This window comes from Trifolium pratense, linkage group LG6, assembly GCF_020283565.1.
Source record: "Trifolium pratense cultivar HEN17-A07 linkage group LG6, ARS_RC_1.1, whole genome shotgun sequence".
NCBI lineage: Eukaryota > Viridiplantae > Streptophyta > Magnoliopsida > Fabales > Fabaceae > Trifolium > Trifolium pratense.
The window spans coordinates 42,619,125-42,645,654 of NC_060064.1; the positions used below are offsets into that span (position 1 = coordinate 42,619,125).

Here is a 26,530-nt window from a genome sequence, read left to right on the forward strand (position 1 = left end):
ATGTGAACATTGGAAACTTGGGTTCCAATAACGAAAATGGATTATGTGTCCATAATGAAGCCGAGGATCGGATTAGATGAATCCATGAGTCCGGAGTTGCTATCCAACAGGATATAAAACTGTGTTGGCTTATCCAAGGGAGATAAGATGGTTCGGTAAGTTCCGACATATCCAGCAAGATATAAAACTGTTCTTGGTCCACCGTTGGTGAGACACCTTGGTACCACATGCATTTAGTCATGTCTAGGGATGGCATGACAGTGAATTAATTGGCATTAGATACCTTAGGGTAAATGCGCATATATTTGATAAATGGTATGTGACATTATCTGGTTGAATTGTGTTGAACCTTACTAATTGATAATTGTTTAGTACGATGTTTTGGCGTGAGTTAGAATATGTATGTTGTAGTTCGAAAGTGTAAGACCTTTCTTATACTCGTATGATATGCGATTATGTTTTGTAACTCTCTGCTTTGTGTTATTTGCTGGACCTTTGGGGGTTCAGATATTCAGGCTGAGGACTGTGCCGACGTTTAGACTGCTGTTTTAGCTGGGTGTTGAAGTACCTTTTGGTGAGGAGACTTAGCATAGATTACTCCTCTTAGTACTAGCTTTTGGTTAGAGTTTGTAAATAGTAAATGCTCTGGTAATGTAACATCGAGTCGGGGATTACGCTTGGATTTCATCGTATATCGGTGTTACCTTTTGATATGCTAGTTCCTGTATAAGTGACATCCTTAGGGATGAATATGGCTTATGTATATATATATATATATATGTATATATATGCATGCTTGGTTAGTTTGAATCCGCTGTTGCTTTTCATGTTAAACTTCATGACGCTCTGTGTGTATGCTTGTGTTTTAATTACCGCGTGGCACTCTGCCTTTACACTTGTTGAAAAGTTTTTAAAATTACGTTTTTAAGGGTAGTATGGGTTAGGGTGTTACAGTGGCAAAATGGCTGACTTTCAATTTTGTAAAAAAAAAATATATCTTGTGTTCATAACAGTTGTTGGTTAAACAAATCCGATGCATTTGACTTTTATTTTCTGTCCGGAACTAATTTGTCTTCTCCATTTTTTTTTTTTGAGTTATAAAATTGGATTTCCCTAAAAAAAATGATCGTGACAAACGAGTCCACGACAAACCAAAATCCAAACAGTTGACTAAGCCAGTTTGGTGGTTGTGGTAGCATTTTCCTTTTTTCATTTTCTTGTTCTTTGCTTTGACTCACTCTCAGAGACACCAAGTTTGCTATGACGACACGACACCTAAGGTAAAACAATTTATCAGTTTAGCTTTCATCTAAAAATAAACACCTGTTTAATTTTATCTAAATTATATTGATGTATTGACAATTATATGAGATTTTCTGGTAATTAATTTTGTATTTATGTATTTTCACTTTAACTTTGTTAGGAATTTTGTATTTTTAAATGTGTTTTTTCCTTTTGTAGATCATAATGAATAATTTCGCATGAATTCCTTGTTTATGCTCACTTTTTTTAGTGTTTTTAGTTGTTTTCCAACTCAATTGGTTGCTTCAGGACGTATATATGTAGTGGCTAGGATTCGAACATGAGATTTCATGCTCCTCCACATTTAAAATGTGTTAGTCTAATATTTCTAGCTGCTTAAGCCAAATAAATAATACTCCATCCTGTCCGATATATAATCAATTTTTAACTTTTTAGGTTCATTCAATTATTAATATATGTGGTCATAATATTGGCCTGATACATTAATAATTGAATGAACCTAAAAAGTGAAAATTTGTGAGACTGGAGGGAGTAGAAGAAAACTGAATTATTGATATAAAAATGTTGCAAAATGTATTAAATAGTCCTGTGAATCTTGTTACTACTTACTAGAATCAGTAAAAGTTATAATATTAAGGCAACTAATAATATTACCGCCATTCTTTATAGGCCCAATTCCAATTATAAGTAGTTGTAGAAGCTCAGCTAAACGGTCCCCGTGAGCTAACTGAATTATATTGCTATATTTTAATGAAAGGTTCAGTATTTTGATTTAATTTTTTATATTATATATATTTTTTTTGGCTTAACTATACATTTGGTCCCTTACGTTTATTTTAGGTTTCAATTTGGTCCCTTACGTTTAAAAAGTATCAATTTGGTCCCTTACGTTTATTTTAGGTTTCAAGTTAGTCCTAATTTTTTCCATTTTGCAAACCCCCCCCCCCCCCTAAATAGCGTGTTTGTTGGAGGTCTTACAGTTTAGTCCATTGTTTTGCATCTCAATTAGTTGCAAATTAACTTAGCTTACAGTTAAATTGAAAAAAGAAAAACTTAGCAGTGTTTGTTGGTACTTGACTGTGTGAGATTTCTTCTTTCAGGGTTTGTAGTAGATAATTTACTCTGTGGCAAGTTTTCTAAGTTAACATTTTTATTGGCAGAACCGAACTATTTTAAGGAGAGATATCTTTTAATCAAATCTGAATTTTTGTTGTCATCATTATTATTATTATTATTATTATTATTATTATTATTATTATTATTATTATTATGACTATCATCATCGTTGTATTTACTTTTATATAATATAGATGTGATTCTTTTGGTTACTAATTTAGATGTTGTTTTAATGATTATGGAAGATAGTGTGAATTAGTAGTTTTTGAATGTTTGTTAAGATCTTATGAATGAAATTATGCTTTGAGTGACCATAGTATGAACGATTTTAGAAATGCTGAATTATATTTTCAAATTGTTTTGATGTCCTTCTACAGGTTAGTCCATTGTCTTACAGGTCGTATGCAATTTTTTGTATGATTAAACTGTTGGTTTTAGATTAGTAACAATGGTTTTAACTTGGAAATAAAGTATCTCCCAATTGAAGGTTTGAATGCATTTAATAAGGCAACTGCAGAACTCTTACACGGAGCAGACAATCCAGCAATCAAACAGCATAAGAGTATGTAGTGGATTTAGAAGATATAATTGCTTTGAAGGATGTAACATTTATTCGTTGTCAGATCATAGAAACAAACAAGAAAGAAATCAATATTTTTCTTTTTACTTTTCAACCAGGTTGCCACTGTCCAAGGTCTTTCAGGATCTGGTTCTCTGCTACTAGGTGCAGCACTGATAAAACGATATTTTCCCAGGGCAAAAGTTTTGATATCAAATCCTACATGGGATGTGCATTTGTTTTCCTTTCTCTGTTTAACTGTTTAACTTGGTCATGATTTTTGTTTCAAGGGAGTTCGTACCTGTTAACGTTGTTATCTTTCAGGTAATCACAAGAATATTTTCAACGATGCTGGAGTACCATGGTCTCAGTACCGATTTTATGACACCAAAACAGTTGGGTTGGATTTTGAAGGCATGATAGAAGATATAAAGGTTACATCCCGATCCAATATTTAGATAGTGAAACCAATCATACTTTTATATGATACTTTTGTATTAGAAAAGTATATTGGTTGAAAGAAATTATGTCTCTCATCTTCCTACTAAATGAGGTCTTTTTCAAGCATATTGTTGTAGCTCAAAGTTGGATTTCTAAGGAATGATCCATTTTTTCTGCCTTGAGGATTTCTAATTTCAATAGGAATTGTTGCTTACAATTCTCGTACATTGAACTTTGTTAGATACCTGAATGTAGTTAGAAAATGTCATATAATGTGAAGTGATACACCTCTTTAGTTGTGTATTATTGACATGTATCGTTGCTCCTGAGTGGAATCTGGCCTCTCCTGGCAGTAAGCTTCCTGTCATGGTCCTCTATCAGTCATATGATGGATCTTGGGTCTACCCAACTCGATGACACCCTCCCCTCCTCTTATGGTTACATATCGAGTATGAGGGGAGCGAGTCGAGCAAGGCCAGATTGGGCCGACCGGCGGAGAACATAACATATGGGCCAGGTGTAGAATAATATTATAACCATTGTGCACTTGTGTAGAATCTATGGGTTCAAGTTCAACAGTACTTGTTCTCCTTGTAACATCTATACAGGATGCTAACCATGCATTTTTTTTCCCCTCAGGTAATGGTAAATATCTAGATTCTTTAACCATTGTTTTAGTTTTACTCAAATCAGATAACAAAAATTGCACTTCAGAGGCGCAAGAGTTTTCAATGCTGTCATGGCGGAGTTGTTGGCAAAAGGAATGAAAAATGCTCAAAATGTATGACAACATTAATGTATGATCATGGTCCTAGTTATCAAAAGATAAAGGCATCTTTTTTACTTTCCTTTGTCAAGTTATCTCTATTCTCTACAGTTTTTAGTCTGATGGTTGTGCACTTTGCTATGTACTTGCTTTTATCTTTTCAATTGTTGTCATATTATTATTGTTCACCATGTTAGAATATGCTACTTGTCTGTCATGAATCATTATCACTTTTCATTGCATGACCCTTGTATCATATTATAATTGTAACTTTTGCTTAGAGGCTATGTATCTGCAAAAGCCTAACCAAGGAACAAATGATATTTCTCTTTAAACTTGGCTTGAAATATAATGAAACTTGTCATGCTGCTTGAATCTATGCTAGGCTCATCTCTAATTTAAGTTATTATTCATTAAATTTTGAAATTTCTGGCTATATGCATGATTGGTATTGTATAATAAAGCCAGATATTATAAATTTTACTCTAAGCATACTCAAATTTAGCAAAAATACCAGCGTAAGATGATATTGTTAAATTTTGTTCTTAATATCTGATTAGTAGTTGGCTTGATTAATGGTTATGCTTGCTGTATTCATTTTCCACACGGTTTCCAAATCTTTTGTTATCTATAACTTGATTCTAGACTTGTGTAACCTTTTTTTCTTTTTTATTTTACTTGCGTAACTTTAATTTTATAATTATATTTTTTGTCATTTCGAAATCTGAACAGTGTAATTCCGTTTGCAGAGACTTCCTTTCCTTTTAGAGAGGATTGTCTACCTTGGTTTTGATGTAATTTCAAATGGTGCTGGAGACTGGCCCAGTAGGTTATATCAATTTTATTCACTTGCAATTTATTTTTAGTGTTTGTTTTAATTGTTAGGATTTTTTGAATTTTGTAATTGATATATTCTTCAAAATATGTCTTTAAAGACGTTATATTTAAATTATAACACAGGGATGGCGGTTAGTTTGTCCACATTTTACAGCTTTATTGGAATATGAAATCTTCACAGCATTGGTCATGAATGAATAGGTTAGAATTTATTTCAAAAAAGTAATAGGGATGGACTTTTTTCTTAAGAAACCCTTTTTCATTGATGTCTTATGGTAATGCAATTTGCAGGACATGTTAGATTGGGAAGAAGATGCTGATGAGTATATACGGAAGAATTTTCCTTCAGATATACTGCGAAATCTTCCATTTTTTTCGTTAATGTTTTAGATAATTTGTAGTCATTTCTGATCAAAATTTTATATTCAGAACGAAGTTAGTGGATGGAGGGAGGATTTATTCACTGCCAGAAAAAGTGCAGTAAACTTACTTGGTGTTATTTCAATGTCAAAGGTTCCTTCTTGATAAAAATTCACCGAGCTATATGCCCCTTGGTTATTACCGTAGTTCATGTGGTCATTAACTTTTTGCAGGGGCCACACCACACCAATGGAGACTTCCATTGACAGTTTATCAGCCAAGCGGAAAAAAGAACAAAAGAAGCAATCAGCGCCGTTCTAAGGGAGAGTTATTGGTGCTTCTGTTTTCGTCTAAGTTTCTCATTCCTTCTGTTTCCAACGTGTCTCAAAAAAAAATCCTGAATGAGTGAGTTTTTATGTATGCTTCACATGTGTATGCCAGCCTGCCTGATCAAATAACTGCACACTTTATTTTTAAGATCTATTGCACATCCTATATCGACCAATCTCTTTGTTCATTTGTTGACATGTTCCTTACATCCATGCAGCCTACTCCCTTCGGTTTCATTGTAAAAGTGATGTTTTACATTGAATCTAAAAAGTCATATTTTGCTTATATATGAAACCGGAGGGAGTATTTGTTAAGCAACAATGTAAATGTGAATTACTAAGTAATTGGCCCTATATACTTTAGTTGATATTCTTATTAATAATTTTTGAAGTTGGTGCTCTGATGCAGAATTATGCAGAAAATTCTGATTATGGGTTTATAGCATTTCTGTTGCAAATTATGTGTTTCGGCGAGCTCTGGAAGTGTCGATGTTATTGTTCAAGCTTCTTTTCAGGTGGGTTCCCTTAGAAGCTCAACCTTTAGATAGCATAGCACTTTAGTTGCCCAAATAAATTATGTATGATAACACTAGATATATTATGTTAGTGTCCCCAATTATGAATTATTGCATGATAACATAAGTTAGGGTCAAGTGGTGTATGAGAGGAGCTTAATCCCAAAGCTTCTCTCCATTTTAATCATTTATTACATGTAACACCCTAACTCATACTACCCTTAAAAACGTAATTTTAAAAACTTTTCAACAAGTGTAAAGGCAGAGTGCCACGCGGTAATTAAAACACAAGCATACACACACAGAGCGTCATGAAGTTTAACATGAAAAACAACAGCGGATTCAATCACACCATGCATGCATATATATACATATATATATATACATAAGCCATATTCATCCCTAAGGATGTCACTTATACAAGAACTAGCATATCAAAAAGGTAACACCGATATACGATGAAATCCAAGCGAAAACCCCGACTCGATGTTACATTACCAGAGCATTTACTATTTACAACCTCTAGTCAAAAGCTAGTACTAAAAGGAGAAATCTATGCTAAGTCTCCTCACCAAAAGGTACTTCAACACCGAGCTAAAACAGCAGTCTAAATGTCGGCACAGTCCACAGCCTGAATATCTGAACCCCCAAAGGTCCAGCAAATAACACAAAGCAGAGAGTTAGAAAACATAATCGCATATCATACGAGTATAAGAAAGGCCTTACACTTTCGAACTATCATACATATTCTAACTCACGCCAAAACGTCGTACTAAACAGTTATCAATTTATAAAGTTTAACACAATTCAACCAGATAATGTCACATACCATTTATCAAATATATGCGCATTTACCCTAATGTATCTAATGCCAATCAATTCACTGTCATGCCATCCCTAGACATGACTAAATGCATGTGGTACCAAGGTGTCTCACCAACGGTGGACCAAGAACAGTTTTATATCTTGCTGGATATGTCGGAACTTACCGAACCATCTTATCTCCCTTGGATAAGCCAACACAGTTTTATATCCTGTTGGATAGCAACTCCGGACTCATGGATTCATCTAATCCGATCCTCGGCTTCATTATGGACACATAATCCATTTTCGTTATTGGAACCCAAGTTTCCAATGTTCACATACAATTATGAATGCATGTATGTATACACATATCAACCATATGATATTCTCTAGCTCGAAGCTACACTTTTATGAATGCGGGAACACAATCCTAACACATTCACTTAACATTACAAATTAATGCCAAAACATAAACATAGTCACTTGAACTACAAGTCATTGCATACGCGTGCGAATCATATAACGATTAACAATAAGCATTAACAGCATCAACATGTATCAACAATCATGTAAGGATACCCTTAAACCATGTTACAAGTGCCTAAATACACTTACAACTATTAACAAAAGTTGCAGGTTCAGTACTGTTCGCTAAGCGAAGCCGTAGCGAACAGGTAGCGAACTTATTCGCTAAGCGAAGCTCAGTTCGCTGTAGCGAACTACATCAGAGGATTACAGGTACATGGCGAACAGGTAGCGAGCTTGTGGCGAACAGGTTCGCTGTAGCGAACTCCTGGTCGCTCAGCGAACTACACCAGAAAGAAAATCTGTTCTTGAGCTTTCTAAGACGGTTTAACATTGAATCAACTCAAAAATTCATCCAAACATGTTATAAATTCTTATAAACAGTCATTCCAAACATATATGGTATCAAGGAACATTAATCATCCCTTCCAAACATCCAAATACCTCAAATAATCAAAATCATGCCAATTTCTTGGGTTTTAAGTAACTTTCATAAACTTTTTCAACATGATCCAAATACATGCATATTTTTCATGAAATCAAACTAGTGATTAACACATACAAAGTGATGATGGAGAACATCATACTCACATACAAAAGCTTAATCAAAGTCTAAAAGAAATTGAGTGGGAGAGTTCGGGAATGGAGACATAGACAATCTCCCCTCTCCTTGCCACTCAAGAATCATGAATTCTAATCTCTTACCTTAAACAAAGATGATGATCCAAGCCTTCTCTTGCTCAAGCTTTCTCTCTTGATCAAACCCTAGCTTAGCTCTATCTTGCTCTAGTTCTTACTCACTCAAAACTCAAAGAAATGAATTGTGATACTATTCATGTGTTTGACTTGCTACTTATACTACTTCCCATTGTCATGAACCAAGCCCAATTGGCTTAGGCCCAATGCCTCTCACGCCCCTTAAGCCCAAAACCAAGGTTCTCGCGTCTAATAACTTACGTTCGGCTAAATAATTATTCGCCGCTCACTAAAATAATAAAAGCCAATTAATAAATAAAATAACATTTAATAAAATATACGAATACGAAAAATGGGTCGTTACATTACACGCTGTGATACTCATGGTTAGGAATGAATTTTATGCAAAACTGATGAAAATCGCAAAACAGAGTTGTGAACTGATAAGCTCACTAAGAGAGTGTTCTCTCGTTTGGATGTTGGAACATTTTGGCCGTTTCTCGCTAAGCGAGCTGACTCTTGCTAAGTGAGAATACCAGTTCAGAGCTTTGCATATTTAGAATTTGGAACTATTTTATACTTTTCAATCCTATACCTTCCTAGATACTTTTCTGTGAATATTATAAGTGTAATGCTTAATTAAAATGTTAATTACACGTTAAGTTATGATAATCAGGAAATCAGGACAAGTTAGTTACCCCAGGGAGGGAAATTAAGGGCAAGATAACAATCAAGATAATTAAGTTAAGTTAAGAAAGTCAGTCAATCATGGTGGTTACTTATGTACCACGTTATGGGATTCAAGGAATCCAATCATGTTCCGATTGTGAGCTTCATGCCGTGTCGATGCGTATAATCATCGACGATGGATATGTCAGGCCTCTGAGACCGGCTCACCTCAGAGTGTCTTAGTTATGTTAAAATGAACAAGATAATTAATCTGTGTTACACTTTTATATTATTATGTTTATTATGAGCAAGTATGTATTAAAAACATGATATAATAGTTATCATTTTTGTTATCCTGTGTGCACCAAACACAATATATGATAACTGAGGATAACAGTTATCCTGTTGATATTCTATCATATCCTTATTTTGTTTTATATCTTATCCTATCACTATCCTATCATGCGCACCAAACGGGCCATAAATAGTATAATTGTATTGTTATGTTTGTAACCAAAAAATAACTTAGTAGTATTATGATTCTGTAATGCTGATTCAAACAGAAAAAAAATACTTGCAATTTATTAATGCAAAAAAGGAAGGCAAGAAAATAAACAAGGAAATTCTTTAATATATTAGAGTCATCATGTCATGTGAGTCTATAAGTGATTCTTTAATAGCTATTACATCAAAATAAAAAAAAAAAAGATCAAAATAAAATTAAGGGATATTAATGAGTGAAACTTTTTTAAAATTATACCGGTATAATTTGATCTCTCCTATATATGGGGAGAGACCAAATTACACCGGTGTAACATTTGAGTTATGTTACACCGCTCAATAACGCTTTGACGAATACAATTTTTACAAAATCTAGTGATATAAACTTAACATATATGATCTATATGTTATAAACTTTCGATTTAATGAAATTTTGTAAAATATCGTTAAAGTATTATTGAGCAATGTAACATTACTCAAATGTTTAATGAAATTTTGTAAAATTTGTATTCGTTAAAGCGTTATTGAGCGGTGTAACATTACTCAAATGTTACGATGTATCTAGACCATATTATAGACTAGATATATTTACTTTTCAATGTATCTAAAAAGTCAACTTCTTATATTAAAGACTAAAGGGAGTACTAGTCTACTTAACATCGGATGGCGAGTTCAAACTCCCACTATAAACTTAGTTATTCTGCATTGTAAAATTGCGATTAATTAATCAGATTATAGGCATTGCCCATTCTAAAAAATAAATAAAAATGAATGAAGTGAAACAAATATAAATGCTATACAGTAGAAAACTAATTCAGCTAAAAGTATTAAAAAAATTGAATCTAGACCAGTTATACAATTCTACAAGTCATATTTGAACAATGATTAAGAAGTAGCAGAACATAAATAGTGAGCTCAACAAAATGGCCAATCTATGTTAACAGAAATCGAATTTTTTTTTAAAGGCAAAAAAAATTTGATTCGTAGAAACCGAAGTTTTTATTGAAGGGCAAAAAAGTAAAATCCAGAGGGTGAAAAAGACCCATGAGGGGCCTAAAGAGAAAATATCATCTATGTTTCAACAGATCACTTTGAATGGGGCACCACAGAAGTGTTCCCGATGATTTAGCAATTGAGAGACGGTTGCGACAAGTAAGAAAGTGGGCCACCCGGGAACCAAAAGATAAAAAGAATTCATTTTGGCTTATATAAAAATAAAAATATTTTTATAAATAACTAAATTCTGAGCCAAATAATTCAACGTCGAAGGGTGCTCATAACATAACACTTGTTTGTGGCATGGACATGTTAAATACTATTAAATTATTTTATAAAGGTTCATAATATTTAATATTACAACATTAAGCTAAAAATATTAAGTTTTTTTTTTTTGTATTGTACTTGCAAAAAAGTAGGAGGAAGAGAGATTGTTTGGAGTTTGGAAGCGACGAGTTGCCTTTGGTGTCCATTGAAAAGGGAAGCCGGATGACATCCTTTTTACAAATGTGAATTTGGAGGTGCGGTTTGGTATGCAATTCATAAGTAGCTTGGGGAACAACGGTGGTTCAGGCGAATTTTTTCTCTCTTTTGGAGTATTTCATATTGCATCTAGGCGGAAGGGAAAACGGGTCTCCTTTTGTAGATCCCATATGCAAAACATAGTTTAGTCGTCTCTTTCCTCGTATGTACAAGACATTTTATATCAAACAAACTCTTAAGGATGTGTGGGATATAATAGATAAGATTGGATAATTAGTTGGATAAGATATGATAATAATAAAATAAACATTTATCTTATCATGTCTACATGATAAGAAATTTTATAGCATTAGTTACTACATTTTTTTTACCAAAAAACAAAAAAGTTTTCTAATGCTAGATTACAAATTTCTTCAAAAAATTTCATGCTATTGCTTACTCACACGAACGTCATATTATACACATAATCTTATATCTCTGCACAAACACCGTAAATCATCAAGTATGTGAGTTAATTCTCTTGCATATCTTTCATTTAGCTCATTTCTTGACTCAACTAACTATTTCCTTCAGGGTCTTTTCCTTTTTCCTGTGTGAAACAGGGCGCATATATTAAGCACGATCCAACGGCCACTACTAATGCTGCAAGAGTCACACCACCAACAGCTGCACCAGCTATAACCGCAGTGTTAGTCTTCGAAGATGTCGTGCAAGCCTTCAAGGGACGGCCACAGAGTGCTGAATTATTCGCAAAACTTTCTTCAGGGATTAAACTTGGTTTAAAATTCGGAACCGGCCCTGACAAAAGATAATTGGAAACACTAAACGTCTTAAGCCGTGTGAGAGAAGCAAATTCCGGAGGAATTTGACCGGCAAGTTGGTTTTGGTCAAGCTTAAGACTATTAAGATAGGTACAGTTAGAAAGCGACACAGGTATCGATCCAGGAAAATCATTTGAAGATGGATCAAGAGTGAGCACAAAGTTGACAAGAATAGATATATCATCTGAAATGGTTTTAGAGAGGCTGTTTAATGAAAAATCTAATCCCGTTAAGCTTGTGCAATTTCGAATGCCTTGAGGAAACTCGCCCTTGAGTCCCATATTAGAAAGTTTGAGATTCGAGACTCTATTTTCATTGGGATGCAAACATTCAACACCAGTGAACTGGCAAATAAACCCTTCCTCAATATTGTCAAATTTCCAATTTTCAAGATAATTGTTTGGGTCTTTTAGCGATTCGTGTACGCTTTTTAAGCAGGCGATGTCACTTTCAGTACCATAGGTCATGCTACAACTAATCAGCAGAAAGAAACTAACAATAACATGAGTATTGAAAATTCTACTACTCAAAACCATCTTCACCAAAGATCCCAAACACACATAAAAAAGCTAAGACCAAGTTATTCAGATACTTCACTCAGGTTGGTATCTAATAATGCAATCCACAGCAGAAATTATAGAGTCTGTGCCTAGCTTAGCATTGTAATCCTCCTAAGAACACATACACACCCAACAACAAAATTCAATAAACAGCATCAACACAATTCAAAACTTCACTGCAACAACCAAGTAAATCATAAACAAAAAATATGTATATAAAATAAATAAATAAAAGCAACAATTTTTTTCCCTTCATACCAAAATTCACAGTTTATTTACACCAAAAAACTACTACACAGATATGGAAAAAAAAAACAAGCATAAAAGTACATTTATTTAGAAACCAGTAAATTTTTCTTTGGCATGAATAAATAGAAGCAAAAACTTAAAAATCACATGAATTTTGCATATGGGTATTAAAAAGTTCACCTGGGTTATTAGCAAAACCAATTTAGGAAACAAAAAGGGATGTGTTGTGTAGAATAAGAATCAGAGAGTGTAAGTAAATAGTACATGAATTGTGAGAAGAAGAAGAATGCCGAGTCAAAGAAAAATGATGGATATGATTTTCCATTTTCCAAGCTGAGGTGAGGTGATGAGAGAGACAAGAGGGAAGACTTGGAAATTTGGAGTACGTTACACGCTTTAGCTAACAATCGAGTTTTTTTTTTTTATTAAAAAAATACTAAATTTAATTTTTTTTATTAAAAGTAGGGTAAATAGTGTCATACCCCCCTGCAAAATAGACGAGTTTTGCGTTACCCCCCCTGCAAAATATTTTTTTGAGATTACCCCCTGCAATGTCAAGATTCCTTGCGTTACCCCCCTGGCTCAACAAGTGGGCATATGACATGGACGAATCTTGACGTGGCATGACACGTGGAAATTAATTTATTTTTTATTTATTTTTAATTGCCAACTCAGTAATTATTATTTTTTTTATTAAAAAAAAAATGAAAAAAACTTTTTTTTTTAAAGAAACTTTTTTTTTTACGGTAACTTTTTTTTTAAAGAAATCTTTTTTTTTAAAGAAACTTTTTTTTAAAGAAATTTTTTTATTTAAAGAAACTTTTTTTTTTCGTTCCGTTCATATGCAGCGATTGTTCTTCGTTTTCAATTTCAATTTGGGGGTTAGGGCAAAGCGATTGTTCTTGCATTACTATGTGATTGCAGTGTTTTTTTTTTGTTACTCTATTATTATTAGTTATTATTATTATTATTATTAGTTTTTTTGTTACTATTATTATTATTAGTTTTTTTTTCATCTTCGTTTTTTTTTTGCTTACTCTATTATTAGTTATTATATATATATAAGAATTTTTTTATATATATATAATAACAACTTTTAGTAAAAAAAAAAAAAACTTTCTTTTAAGTAAGTTCATAAAAATATAACAACTTTTAAGTTTTTTTTTCATTTTTTTAATTAAAAACTCACATTAATTAATGAGTTGGCAATTAAAAATAAATAAAAAATTAATTAATTTCTATGTGTCATGCCACGTCAAGATTCTTCCATGTCATATGCCCACTTGTTGAGCCAGGGGGGTAACGCAAAGAATCTTGACATTGCAGGGGGTAATCTCAAAAAAAAATTTTGCAGGGGGTAACGCAAAACTCGCCTATTTTGCAGGGGGGTATAACACTATTTACCCTTAAAAGTATAAAAGATTTAGAAAAACGATGAACATCTTCTTGAATCTTCATCATGTTCTTTAAATCAAAAAAGGTTTTCTCAAGAATCAATATTATGTTCATCAATATCTTCTTTCTTCTAAACATAAAAATCAAAACTCTCAAGTTTTCAATAAACCCTAAAAATCTCATATTCAATTTTTCACACTGTGGATGCAGTTTTGCAAATGATGTGCTTTGAGGATCGAAAAACCCACAGAACAGTAGCTTGGGTTTGATGTTACCATGCATTAATAACTCTTTTAGATAAATTGATAGCTCAAATTGGCAGTACCATCCACAATTTCATAATTGAGGAACCAAATTTTATCTTTGCTAAATGCTAATTGAGTTTGATTTTTGTATTACTATGTTCTGATGTCATAGTTGAATTCTAATGCGTCAGTGACGTATGGACTCCTAGAAATAGGCGGAGAAAATGAAAAGATTTAAAAGGAGTCATGAAATTTTGTAACCCTTTATCAGGAGCACCAAATTACACCTGCATTCCTCAGAATTGCCCTCATGATAACCCAGATTTGAATATGGGTTTTTACAATTTTGTTGAAAATTTGGGAGTTTCGATTTTTGTGTTTAGAAGAAGAGTGAGTTTAATATAACATAGATTTATAATATTTAGAGGTATATTTGAGTCAACATTTTTTTAATTCAACAAGATAATGAAGATGTTCATCATTTTTCTGATTTATTTTACTTTCAATAAAAATATATTTTAAAAAATAAAATTCAATATTTTGTCAGAGAAGAAGTTGGTAAAATAGTAGGAAACTTATTCCAAATTTTTTGTAGTAATAATATAAAGATCAATGGTAAAAAGGTGGAAGACCATTTCAGTATTTATACATCTGACGTGATCATAACGAAAGAAGAAGAAAATGTAATCAAACTAAATCAGTCCACTAATCATGCCATCTTTTCTGATTAAGTGGTTAGTTTACAATATTAGGTCTCACTTCCAAACGAATCCATGCTGTTACAAATAACAAAAGATGGCAACCTGAAATTTCTTTAAACTAGAAGCAAGGTACATCAAAATACCATCATGCATTTTGAAAAGAATGTATTCTAATTGAAACAACTAGAGCACATATTTCCCAAAGCTGAAGCAAACCACATTATGTCATGCCAATTTGTTTTCTACATTGGATGTCCTTAAAAAAAATAGTATACTTAACATTGGATGGCGAGTCCAAACTCTTCCACCATAAACTTAGCTACTCTGCATTGTAAAATTGCCATTAATCAGATTATATGCATTGACCATTCTCTAAAACAAATGAATGAGGTGAAACAAATATAAATGCTGAAAATCTAATTCAGCTAGAAGTATAAAAAAAATTGAATTTACACAAGTACAATTCTACACGCGTCATCTTTGAACTATGATTGAGAAGTAGCAGAGACTAACATAAATAGTTAACCTCATTTGAATGGGGCGCCACAGTTGTGTTACATAGCAAAATAATTTAACATCAAAGGGTGCTCTAAGTCATAACACTCAACTGCGGATTATGTTGAACATCAAATTATTTTACAAAGGTTCACAATTTTTTTTTTATACGGTTAAGTTTATGGCAAGTGTAAACAATTTCACCAACGTACATATAAGCAAATGTTTCACAAATTATTCTCTGTACTTGCAAAACAACATAGTTTACACTTGCCATAAAACAAAGAAGTCCCTTTCATATGCCTCAAGAGAACAAAGAAACAGAAAATATATATACTCAGTCTACAACACTACATTTAAAAGGGAATGACGGTCTTACCTTTGGGTCCTCCACGCCTTAAGTTAGACCTAAAACTCTATGATCTCTGCTTTTGAAACACTTCAATTTAGGTACACTTTATAAAGACAAATATCCTCTTTAAGAAAATTTATAAATTTTTCTCATTTTTCTGTTCACTCAAATTTGAAAAGGGTATATGTTAGGGGGTAAACATGGGTCCTGGTTGACCAGTGAACCTAACCAAGCTGAACAAAGTAGGGAAGTGGAAATCCTATTGTGATTCAAGGTGTTTAAGAGTATTATAAAGGGCTGCAGTCAGCATACACAATGTTTCCTTCATCACACATTGACCTTTATAAATTTCCAACGTACATATAAGCAAATGTTATACTATAAAAAATAAAACATTTATGCAGAAACAAAATCACCAAACAATACATCGTCATCAATTTTCTAGGCATAATATATAATCCTTTCAATTAAAATAGAAACTTTACCTGTGAATATAAGTTGCATTACAGAATAAGATTCCAATACAGCATTCAAGATTCTTCTCTGACTTTTTGCTTCTTCGACTTTTTTAGTTTTTGGACAGTGTCAACGGTTGACGGTTCCCCATCTAAAGCATCTTTATTATCTAACATTAAGGGTTGTCTCTCATTTTCTCTCTTTTTTGTGCTCCTGTGAAATTTTCTAAGATAGATAAGCACAAACAGATATACTTTAAGAATATTCTTTAGACATAACAAATATTTAGAAGAGAAAAACCTATCAGGATGAGAAACAACTTCCAAGTTCTTATCCAACCAATGTATGCTTCCTGTGTTGTCAGGAACCAGAGATCCATAAACCTGAAGTGTTTCCTCATCAAAGCTGCAACAATTAATCACCAAAATTAATCATAGGAGTCAATGTTCAACTCATAACCCAAGTTTAAATTTTAACCAGGGTCATTGTAAAACTATTTGTAGTTATACTATCAATGAACAAGTGGCAAGTGGCAATACAACATAATCGCCAAAGTTTTTCAACATGTAACGAAGGCTAACAACTAGCAGAAGCATACATAAAACTCTTACAGTTAAATTCACTATGAATAAACAAATATTACTATTAAGAGTAAACAATAATAGTCTATTTGAATATTTCACTTTCTTTCAGAAGAGATGTGAGTCTATGAGTTGGCAATGACAGGATGTAGGATGTAGGTGAATAAACATCGACAAGGAGCAATATTCACGTAGGTTTTGGAAAGATGATACCAAAATTCAGTCATTGTGTAATAACTTCTGTACTTTTTGGTGCATTCGGGGTTGGTTATAGCAGAATGTATGCGCAAGTTTGTTTCCAGACAAGACCCAAAATATGACAAAGATTTATGCAAAGAACAGGCAAACCTTCATGGAAGATACTAGATATCCATCCAAAGACATGGAAATGGATCTATATATGTTAGTAGATGAAGTGCAACTCTCCACAGATTTATTGATATGCTGGCCAATTCTTTATGAATAAATTCATTTGCCAGTACAACCAATAATACAGTGGTACAGGGTTATAGTATTAGTTACTACTCGTACAAATGTACATATATTTGAAGCTTTTTCATTAAAGCTTTTTTCAACACATGATCAGACAAAAGAAACCAAAGCAACAACAGCATTATATCAAAACAGATTCACATGGAATTGCAAGGACTTTGTGCATTGATAAAATCTAATATTTATTTATTTTAACAGCAAAGTGAATTATCTATATATTGGGCAAAACGTACAAATGGTACTAAACCCACAAATGATAAAATCTAATATTATCTTATCTTATTTGGAGATATTTAAAAGGAAGTCACCTCTTCACCATAAATCGAATCATGGTCTCTTTCTTTATCACATGTCGCTTGTGAGATTTGCTTGCATACACTCCTTTCTCGTGTTTCTACAAAAGGAAAAATCACACACACAGAACATATCACCTCTACCGATTAATAAAACAACAGGCACACAGCTACATAATCTATTCATAATGCAAACACAAGACAACAGCAAATACCAAAACATTCCGTCATGACACTCACCATTCTATATACGAACTCTGCCCTGATATCTTTCTCAGCTATAATTGCAGCAGAAAATCCAAGCACAACAACATGAATCGAGTCATGTGTAATTTTCTCTACCTTTCCTTCTGAAAAAACAACACAACACAAAACCCTATTAATTGATTAACTAACTTGATTTCTGTTATAGTAAATCAACCATTCGCCCCTAAAATTATAGGGGTTGAGCACTTACAGTTACACCCCAAAAAATTCCAAACAGACAAAAAATACCCCAATTTACGAATTATGCCGAACAACTAGGTCTCCTTCTTCTAACTTGTATCTAATTTACGGTCAAATCAGTCACTAAATTTAATCACTTACTAGCCCGTGAATTATATCACATACTTTCAAACTAGTCCTTAGTCCTTAAAAATTATAAGAAAGACCAAATTGTCTAATGTCATTCAAAATGGAGATATTTTTTACTGTTTGCAAATACCAAAAACAAAATTATCAACATTGAGAAAGCAACTGAGAATACCTAAAAGCATATCTGGCTTGGGAGAAAAAAGTAACATATTGACCTTCAGATTAACACCGAAATAAGGACAAACACCGGGAAGAATCTTCGCGCATTTGTCTAACGAGTTAATATCATAAGCCAAAACGACACCGTCAAATATATCATTGTACCTGCAAAAACACAACACGGCCAAAAAAAAATTGAATAAAAAATCACAGTAAAATCGATGAAGATATTTGAAAGTGTTGAACTAATTGGTTAAAGAAACGTTACGTGAAAAGCAAAGAACTGAGTTCACGAGGAACAGCTTTTGAAACTTGGTTGCTTTTAGAAGGATGAATGTAAACTATTAAGCTAGCTTCTGAAACCTTTAACCCTTCCATTGGTGAATGGAATCGGAGTTAGGTTTTTGAGTTTGAACTAACTTTGGTGTAATGGAGTTAACTTGGTTGGGATAGAAAAAACTGAATCGGCGGAGAAAAGGTTGTCCGCCGCTTTTAGTCGCCGGAAGTGGGTGAAGATGGCACCAGGTGGAAGAAAAAAAGAGCAAACATAAACGGACGGGATGGTTAGATATAGTAATGGACCGTGTGATTTAGGGTTAGTTTATTGGATTTGGCCTATAGGCTTATAGAGAGAAAGCCCAATATACGTATATGATTAATGTTTTTTTTTAAAAGTAACTTCATCCGTGACCTTTTAAACATTTTAACTTTTAACTCAAATCAGTTGAACTATTTACTCCGCCTTATATGATTAGATTAATTATTTATAAAAAAAAATGTAAAAATCAAGGTTACAACAAAATAGGATTGCACGCGGTTATTGTCTGTTTAGTACTGATTTTATCGTGTAAAATTGTGTATTGTTTACGGAAGGAGATCCTGGTCCGATTATAACGTGTATATGATCTGAATTAAAGGTATGGGACTACAACGACAAACAATACTTGGTATTTGTTTATATTTGACATATTTTATATTTATCATCCTCTTAAGGTAGTGTCTTTTTACCACTATATCAAACTTTTTCAATTCTTTGTTTCACTTACTTTCAATGTTGTAAAAATCGGACCGGACCGATTGGTCGAACCGGGCTTACACCTAAATTTTGTTGTGTGTGAATGAGTACGATAATTCAAAGTTCAGTCGTAAAGTAAGTAAAGTTTATAAAAAACTATTCTCACCATAAATCGAACATGAGTTTTCCCAAATGATTCGTCATAATGGGAACTCGTTAACCACATGAGTTCAATATCTTAGTTAATGACATTATGATTTTTTTTATAAGCAGTTTTTTTTTTCCTCAAACAATGTTAGTTGTTAGTATTACAATGTTATGTTAGATTTTTCTCCTTTGTCAGGACTTGAACCCTGGACCTCCTGCTCTTTAACCCTCAGCTCAACTAGCTTAGCCAGTTGAGGTACTCATCCCACCCATGACATTATGATTGTTGCCGGAGGTAGTTGGCAATATGCGACATTTAATCTCTCAATCTTTGATTTATTGTTGACTGTTGTTAATGAAATTCATTTTCGACGTAAAAAAAAACTCTAAAAGCTACTATTAACAAAAATTAGAGTACGATTAATGAATTTGTCCAAGTGGTATGACTTTTGAGCCCCTTAATGAGACAATTAAATATTTGATTTTTGACTTGTACATATAAAAAAAAATCAGTTGAGACGGTTTGCAGTTTTGACATTATCATATTTTTACTCACTTGCAAAATTGATTTTCCATTTTAATATTTCACAGTTTTGGTCCTTCTTTAGATTTTTAGACTTTTTTTATTTTATTTTAATAAACTCATGTTTTTAGACTTAAAAACAATAATTGAATATAGGGTAAATAGGGTTTTACCCCCCTGCAAAATAGGTCAGTTTTGCGTTACCCCCCTGCAAAAATTTTTTTTGTGATTACCCCCTGTAAAATGAAGATTCCATCATTTACCCCCCTCAGTCGACAACATGGATGTTGACTGGACAAAATTGATGACGTGGGATGCATGTGTGGCTTTTCATTCATTTTTTATTAAAGTTTTTGTGCCACGTAGATAAATAACTTAATATATTTATTAATTTTTCAAAAAGAAAAAGAAATTAAAAAAAATTGTTAATAGAATTTATTTATAAACATTTTTGTTCTTCTTCTTCTCGGTGTAATCACAAATCAAATCTCACACAATCAACAAAATCTTCTTACCCAAATTTCTCTCAAATTTCACATCTTATTAACAATCCTAAATTATTTCTCTTTTATAACCACAACCATACGATACAAAACTAAGCCAAAGTAACAAAAAATTAAAACTTTCCAAAACTCTTCGATTCTTGGATGAAGGTTTGAGTTATTAATTTAAGTTTAATGAATATTTTTCAGATCTACAGTTTGATGAACTTTTTTTGTGTTAACAAGGAATATTTTCCGGAACTTTAGGTTTAATGAATATTTTCCAGATCTGAAAACAAAAATCAAAGGTGACGATGAAGGTTTCTGTGGGTTTCGGCGAAGGTGACGATGAAGGTTTATGTTGGTTTCGTTCAAGATGACAGGTTTATGTTGTTTTTGATTTTTTTTTGGAGAGAAGGATGAAATTATAGCAATATTGAAGAAGATGAACCTTCAACCCGAGTTGAGATCCTCTCCATTTCTTATGTTTTCCATTTCTTCCATTATCAAAGTTTTTAAATATTTTGGGGTGTATAAATGACATTTGGACCCACTTGATGTCACATTTTTGCATTTATATTCCCAAAACTATATAATAATGGAGAAAATGGAAAGAATTGGAAATGGAGAGGATCCTAACTCCTTCAACCCCAATTACTATCGTTTTTTTCTTCTTTTTTTTCAGTTTTTTTTTTTAATTAAAAAAATAATAATTATACAATCATTAATGAATTGACAATAAAAAAATAAATATAAAATGAATTCATTCCACTTGTATGTGCCACGTCATCAATTTTGTCCAGTCACTACTACAATTTTAGCTTACAATAGCACTAATTTAATAGCACTTTTACAGAAGTGCTATTAAAGATGTCACCCAAATACATATAATAGCGCTTTGCTACAGAAGTGCTATTGTAAATAGTGAAATAAATTTATCAAAAGTCTTTAATAGCGCTTTTGGTGCGAGTGCTATAATAAATATAGCTTAGATAGCACTTTTGTAAAGCGCTATTATATTAGATAGCACTTTCTCCCTAATAAAAATAATATGCGGTATATTGTGAAATCCTTCTCCCTCACACACGTTCATTCTTCACTCTCCAGTCTCGACGAACTCCGATCTCACTCACCGCTTCCCCTATCGACGGCCTCACTAATCCACGACTTCTCAACCACCACGACATCTTCCTCAATCGACGGCCTTCTCTTACGTCAAGTCACCTTCGTCACCACTCTCAACCTCTCCGATGACTCCTCCGACACTTCCCAAACCCTCATATCGCCACCATCACCACCATCTCAAACCCAGAAACCACCATCTCAGAACCAATAAACCACCTACTACCGAACCACCATCTTCTCACCACATCTTGACTGAACCCAGACGAATCCTCCATTGTTAAACCCTAAATCCTAAATTGAAGGAATATTGTTTCCATTGTTGAAGGCTTGAAGGTAAATATTTCCCCTCTCTTTATTTTATTGTTGTTGATTCCTTTTACATTTTGGATTTTTCTATTGTATGATCTTTAAATTCCTTGTCAATTTGGATTGTATCAAATGTAATATTTTCTGTGTGATCATTTTTAATTCTTTGTCAGTTTGGATTGTGTAAATTGGATGGATAGTGAACAAATAGATTATCTTGCGTCTGATTAATATTGTCTGGAAATAATTTGGATTGTGTCTGATTGTGTAAATTGGATGGATAGTGAACAAATAAATTGTGCAATTCCTTGTCAGTTGCAGTCCCTTTGTAATGCAATGCATATTCAACTTGACTGTAATGAAGTTCCTTGTCAATTGAACTTCAAAATTTAAGTGTATGTAAATTGGTAAGAGTCCAAAAATTACATAGCCACGCGAGCGGATATTGCGGGATAAGCTTATGATTAGTGTCATATTTTGTTTGTCCTAACTTTCTTACTCAATTGGAAAATGAAAAATAATAGACCAAACTATAGTTTCATATTTTTCAAATTTACCTATCATAGACTATGTACTATTATTCACCATTGCGTGTGTATGTAGCATTTCTGCTACTTATTGTTACCTTTTTTTTTTACCACATAGTCTTCTTGTATTCTTGACACTTGAACTTGTAGAGTTATTGTTGTAATTAATTGGAAATGCCATCATTCTTGTACATACTCATTGCACATATGGATTGTGGTCAGTAACTTCCTTTACTCCTCCTCCTATTTATTCATTTTTACTTTTTAAGACCGTTTAGAATTTTATCTTCTTCATTATTAATCCCTTGATGTTCTTCAGGTGGACTATACTGCCGTGTTTGTTTTCCGGCTCTTGATGTTTGTCGATGATGGGTTTGCTGCAGGAATGGGTTTGTAAGCCCTTCCATTCATTCACTTTTTATATATTTAGCTGGTTTTCTTCATTATTACTATGGTAGATGAGATGTGGTGTTTCATTGTTCTAATGTGTTTCTTTTAATCTATGTAATTGAAGTTAAGCTATATCTAAATGTACAAACCTGCACTTTATAACTTTAGCATGAACAAAATTTTCTGAGGCCTCTTCTAGCTTAACCAAGGTCGTGGGTTCGATCCCTAGCTTGGGCTTGCAGCAACATTAAAACTCTTAGGGATTTTTTGTGTTGCATCATAGAAACCAAGTCAAAATGTTTTAATTTCTCAATTCTCGGTACTAATTAATCTGCACGTTGTTTCCCTTCTTATATGCTTCTAGAGATTTTGGGTGGCAGCAGAGATATGCTCGTTTCTATGGAAGAGTAGTTGTCATTTCAATCCTTGCATTGCTTCTTTATCCATTTCTTTGGTCCTGGACTATAGTTGGTACCATGTGGTTCAGCAGTGCCAAGAGTCGTGTATGTTTTTCATTTAAATTCAATCTTAGTTGTACTCTTGTTAACAAGTTTATGATGTATAATGCATATAATCATCTGCAGTTGCCTGAATAGGGGCAGAAATGGGGATTCCTTATCTGGTTACTTTTTAGCTACTGTGGACTTCTTTGCATTGCTTGCATGTCAATGGGGATGGTTAGTGCTGGTGCTCTATTAACCATTAGATATTTCTTTGAATTATTACCATGTCACAATCTCTTTTCACTCCATTTGTTGTGTTGTTCTTGTTCTAAACAACTTATAAACATAGAATATCTGCAAAAGAATAGTATTCATCTTCATTATTTCATATCTAGATTGTTGCAGTGATCATTTTGGTTTGTTTAACCCCTTGCAGTGGTTGACTCGACGACAAGCACACTAAGTGCGTGCCCAACAGGGTATCCCTGTGTCTGAATATGGGGTAAGTTTGACTTTATTGCAATAGATTTAGCAGTTTTAGTTACATATGTCATGGAAACTCTTATCTTTTTAAAGTGGGTAACTGGTGCAAGGAGTAGGACAGTATCTGAAGTTCCATCTTGAATCCGTAACTGGTGCAGTCAATCATTTGTTAACTTGGGAATAAAACTGTAATATGAGGACATGTTATTAATGTCTAAGTTTGAGTTTGTCTTTGATAAGCATGTTAGGAGAACTATATATGAATGTTGTTGCTCATGATAATTTAGTTGGATATTGGCTCAAAGTTATGAAATGTAGCTACTGCTAAACTTTTCCATTCTCTTCTTTTTAATTTTTCAGGGACTTCTTAAAAACGTGAAAGATGGTTGCTTGGTTTGGCAATTGGCGGAGGATTTGCTTAGGTTAATTAGTTTGTCTTGTTATAATTAGTGTCATGAACATCATCTAGTGAGTTAGGATAATTAGTTTGTTTTTGTCTTGGACACAAAGTTGTCTTGCTTCTTTGTATGTTTTGTGAAGGATGGGAGACTCATGTAACTTGATGATACTTATTGGCCTTCTTTGTACCTTTTTATATCTTTATCAATATAAATTTTGTCTTTTGTATTATTTGCTACTATGTTTTTAAGTTTCAAATTAAGCTTCAGGTGAAAAATACAATTTAAGTTCCATGTTGGAAAGACAGAGCTATTGAAAAAAAAAAAGTTGCAGCTTGTAAAAAAAAAACAGATTTGTTGAAAAAAAAAATTCCAAATTGTAAAAAAAAAATGACATACAATAGCGCTTTTGTGTTGAAGTGCTATTAAAGGCAGGGCAAACGATAGCACTTTTGAACACAAGTGCTATTAAAGTATGTAGCTATCATAGCACTTTTCTGAAAAGCGCTATTAAAGCATTTTGCCAAAACAGGTCTACTATAGCGCTTTAGAGTGTAAAGCGCTATTAAAGATTGATCTAACAATAGCACTTTAAAAAGTGCTATAATAGCTACATACTTACAATAGCACCAGCTTCAATAGCACTTAAAAGTGCTATTAAAGCTAAAAAAAAGTGCTATAGTAGCCCTTTTTTGTGGTAGTGAGTCAACATCCATGTTATCGACTGAGGGGGGTAAATGATGGAATCTTCATTTTGCAGGGGGGTAATCACAAAAAATAAATTTGCAGGGGGTAACGCAAAACTGACCTATTTTGCAGGGGGTAAAACCCTATTTACCCTTGAATATATTTTAAATAATATAACATACAATTTGATAATATAAGATCATCGAGGTGAATTGTTTATTTACATGATTTAAATGAAATTATTTCTTGTAATTTCATAGATATTAATGAGTAACTTAAAATAGGGAATCAAAATTATAATTAAGCCAAATTGTAATTTTATTTTGTTGAAGGTAATGTAATCTTCTATATTATAAGTTTGTATACACAAGCAAACCTTAAACCCTAATTTGTTTTCTCTGTTTTCCCTCCATTTTATCATGCAATTTTTATTAAAAAATGATACAATTTTGCCTTGACTGGGATTCGAACCCACAACTCTTCAATGCAAGGCAATATTTTCAACCACTATGACAAGTATACCAATTGTGATTAAAATTATGTGCAATAATTGATAAGCACTATCAATTTTAAAAGTATATCATATCAAAATTATTGTTGACTATATTATTCATCACGAAATATTTGTATGTCTTTCCTGATCAATGATTTTTTTCTACCGGGTCATAAATTTAGAGAATAAATATTTGAAAGTTATTATCACGTGTGATTTGGAAAGTTATATATATATATATATATATATATATATATATATATATAGGGGAGGGATCAAATTACACCGGTGTAACATTTGAGTAATGTTGCACCACTCAATAACGCTTTAACGAATACAAATTTTACAAAATCCACCGTTGGATTGAAAGCTTATATCGTATAGATCATCCATATTAATTTTTACAAAAATCTAAAATCGTTTGGTATTTTATTGAGACCAATCAAGATTAATGGTTTATGCGTTTTTATTGAATACCGTTCATCTTGATCGATCTCAATAACATATCAAACGATTTTAGATTTTTATAAATTCTAATATAGATGATCTATATGATATAAAATTTCAATCAAACAGTGAATTTTGTAAAATTTGTATTCGTTAAAGCATTATTAAGCGGTGTAACATTACTCAAATGTTACACCGGTGTAATTTGATCTCTCCCTATATATATATATATATATATATATATATATATATATATATATATATATATATATATATATATATACTCACACTATAACACCTTCAACAATATTGAAATCTATTAAAAAAAAAACATCTTTCACATTTCAATGTCTCATGTAACCTTGCTTATATCATTTTTAAAATTATTTATTATGCAGTTTATTAAATTTTAGTTTTTTAAAATTGGAAAAAGAATTTTGTCAAAAAAAAAATAATGGAAAAAGAATTGATATTTTTTATAAATACCCTTTATTTATACGTTAATGTATCCAAAGGCTTAACTACACATTTGGTCCCTTACGTTTATTTTAGGTTTCAATTTGGTCCCTTACGTTTAAAAAGTATCAATTTGGTCCCTTACGTTTATTTTAGGTTTCAAGTTAGTCCTTTCCGTTAGTTTTGTCACTAACACCGTTTGAACAGTACACGTGTCAATGTGTCCAAGTGCCACGTGTCTGTCCACATATGCAAATTGACTGCCACATGTGACAAAATTGACGGAAAGGACTAACTTGAAACCTAAAATAAACGTAAGGGACCAAATTGATACTTTTTAAACGTAAGGGACCAAATTGAAACTTAAAATAAA

The 26,530-nt window shown here is 32.6% G+C and overlaps 2 protein-coding genes and 1 long non-coding RNA gene across 11 annotated transcripts; 2 read left to right on the forward strand and 1 right to left on the reverse strand.

Moving 5' to 3' along the window:
* The first annotated feature begins 979 nt into the window (after window positions 1-979).
* On the forward strand, window positions 980-12,050 carry LOC123889424. Of its 8 annotated transcripts, none has more exons than XR_006802514.1 (9): window positions 980-1,280; window positions 2,851-2,941; window positions 3,058-4,176; window positions 4,895-4,970; window positions 5,106-5,183; window positions 5,274-5,495; window positions 5,576-5,747; window positions 6,081-6,186; window positions 10,797-12,050. XR_006802514.1 is itself a non-coding variant. In XM_045938767.1 (4 exons), the coding sequence occupies exons 1-4, from the start codon at window positions 5,426-5,428 to the stop codon at window positions 11,670-11,672; spliced, it is 516 nt and encodes a 171-aa protein (XP_045794723.1). In that variant the 5' UTR covers window positions 5,356-5,425; the 3' UTR covers window positions 11,673-11,904. The 8 variants fall into 8 exon arrangements, 1 of the variants encoding a protein (XP_045794723.1); XR_006802517.1 differs by having other exon boundaries at window positions 2,867-2,941; window positions 11,434-12,050; XR_006802518.1 differs by lacking the exon at window positions 980-1,280 and having other exon boundaries at window positions 2,228-2,941; window positions 3,058-3,372; window positions 4,058-4,176.
* Window positions 12,051-14,827: 2,777 nt separating this feature from the next.
* On the reverse strand, window positions 14,828-18,827 carry LOC123889427 (DNA-directed RNA polymerase I subunit rpa43-like). Its single transcript, XM_045938768.1, has 7 exons — window positions 18,504-18,827; window positions 18,249-18,400; window positions 17,741-17,850; window positions 17,516-17,601; window positions 16,435-16,539; window positions 16,164-16,347; window positions 14,828-15,155 (listed from the first exon to the last, which is right to left on the reverse strand). Exons 1-6 carry the CDS (start codon window positions 18,611-18,613, stop codon window positions 16,209-16,211), a joined length of 702 nt encoding a protein of 233 aa, XP_045794724.1. The 5' UTR covers window positions 18,614-18,827; the 3' UTR covers window positions 14,828-15,155; window positions 16,164-16,208.
* A 2,621-nt stretch (window positions 18,828-21,448) lies between these two features.
* LOC123889428 lies at window positions 21,449-24,306 on the forward strand. Of its 2 annotated transcripts, XR_006802541.1 has the most exons (5): window positions 21,455-22,753; window positions 23,115-23,253; window positions 23,335-23,427; window positions 23,630-23,695; window positions 24,037-24,306. It is a non-coding gene; the product is annotated as an uncharacterized LOC123889428 (long non-coding RNA). The 2 variants fall into 2 exon arrangements; XR_006802540.1 differs by having other exon boundaries at window positions 21,449-23,253.
* The last annotated feature ends 2,224 nt before the right edge of the window (window positions 24,307-26,530 follow it).

Coding starts and splice junctions, on each gene's coding strand:
- LOC123889424 (XM_045938767.1), top strand. CDS start 5,426: ATGGAGGGAGGATTTATTCACTGCCAGAAAAAGTGCAGTAAACTTACT. Junction 5,496..5,575: donor GTGTTATTTCAATGTCAAAG/GTTCCTTCTTGA, acceptor AACTTTTTGCAG/GGGCCACACCACACCAATGG. Junction 6,187..11,462: donor TTGTTCAAGCTTCTTTTCAG/GTGGGTTCCCTT, acceptor TGTGTGAAACAG/GGCGCATATATTAAGCACGA.
- LOC123889427 (XM_045938768.1), bottom strand. CDS start 18,613: ATGGAAGGGTTAAAGGTTTCAGAAGCTAGCTTAATAGTTTACATTCAT. Junction 18,401..18,503: donor CTCAGTTCTTTGCTTTTCAC/GTAACGTTTCTT, acceptor GTGTTTTTGCAG/GTACAATGATATATTTGACG. Junction 17,602..17,740: donor CAGAGTTCGTATATAGAATG/GTGAGTGTCATG, acceptor TTCCTTTTGTAG/AAACACGAGAAAGGAGTGTA.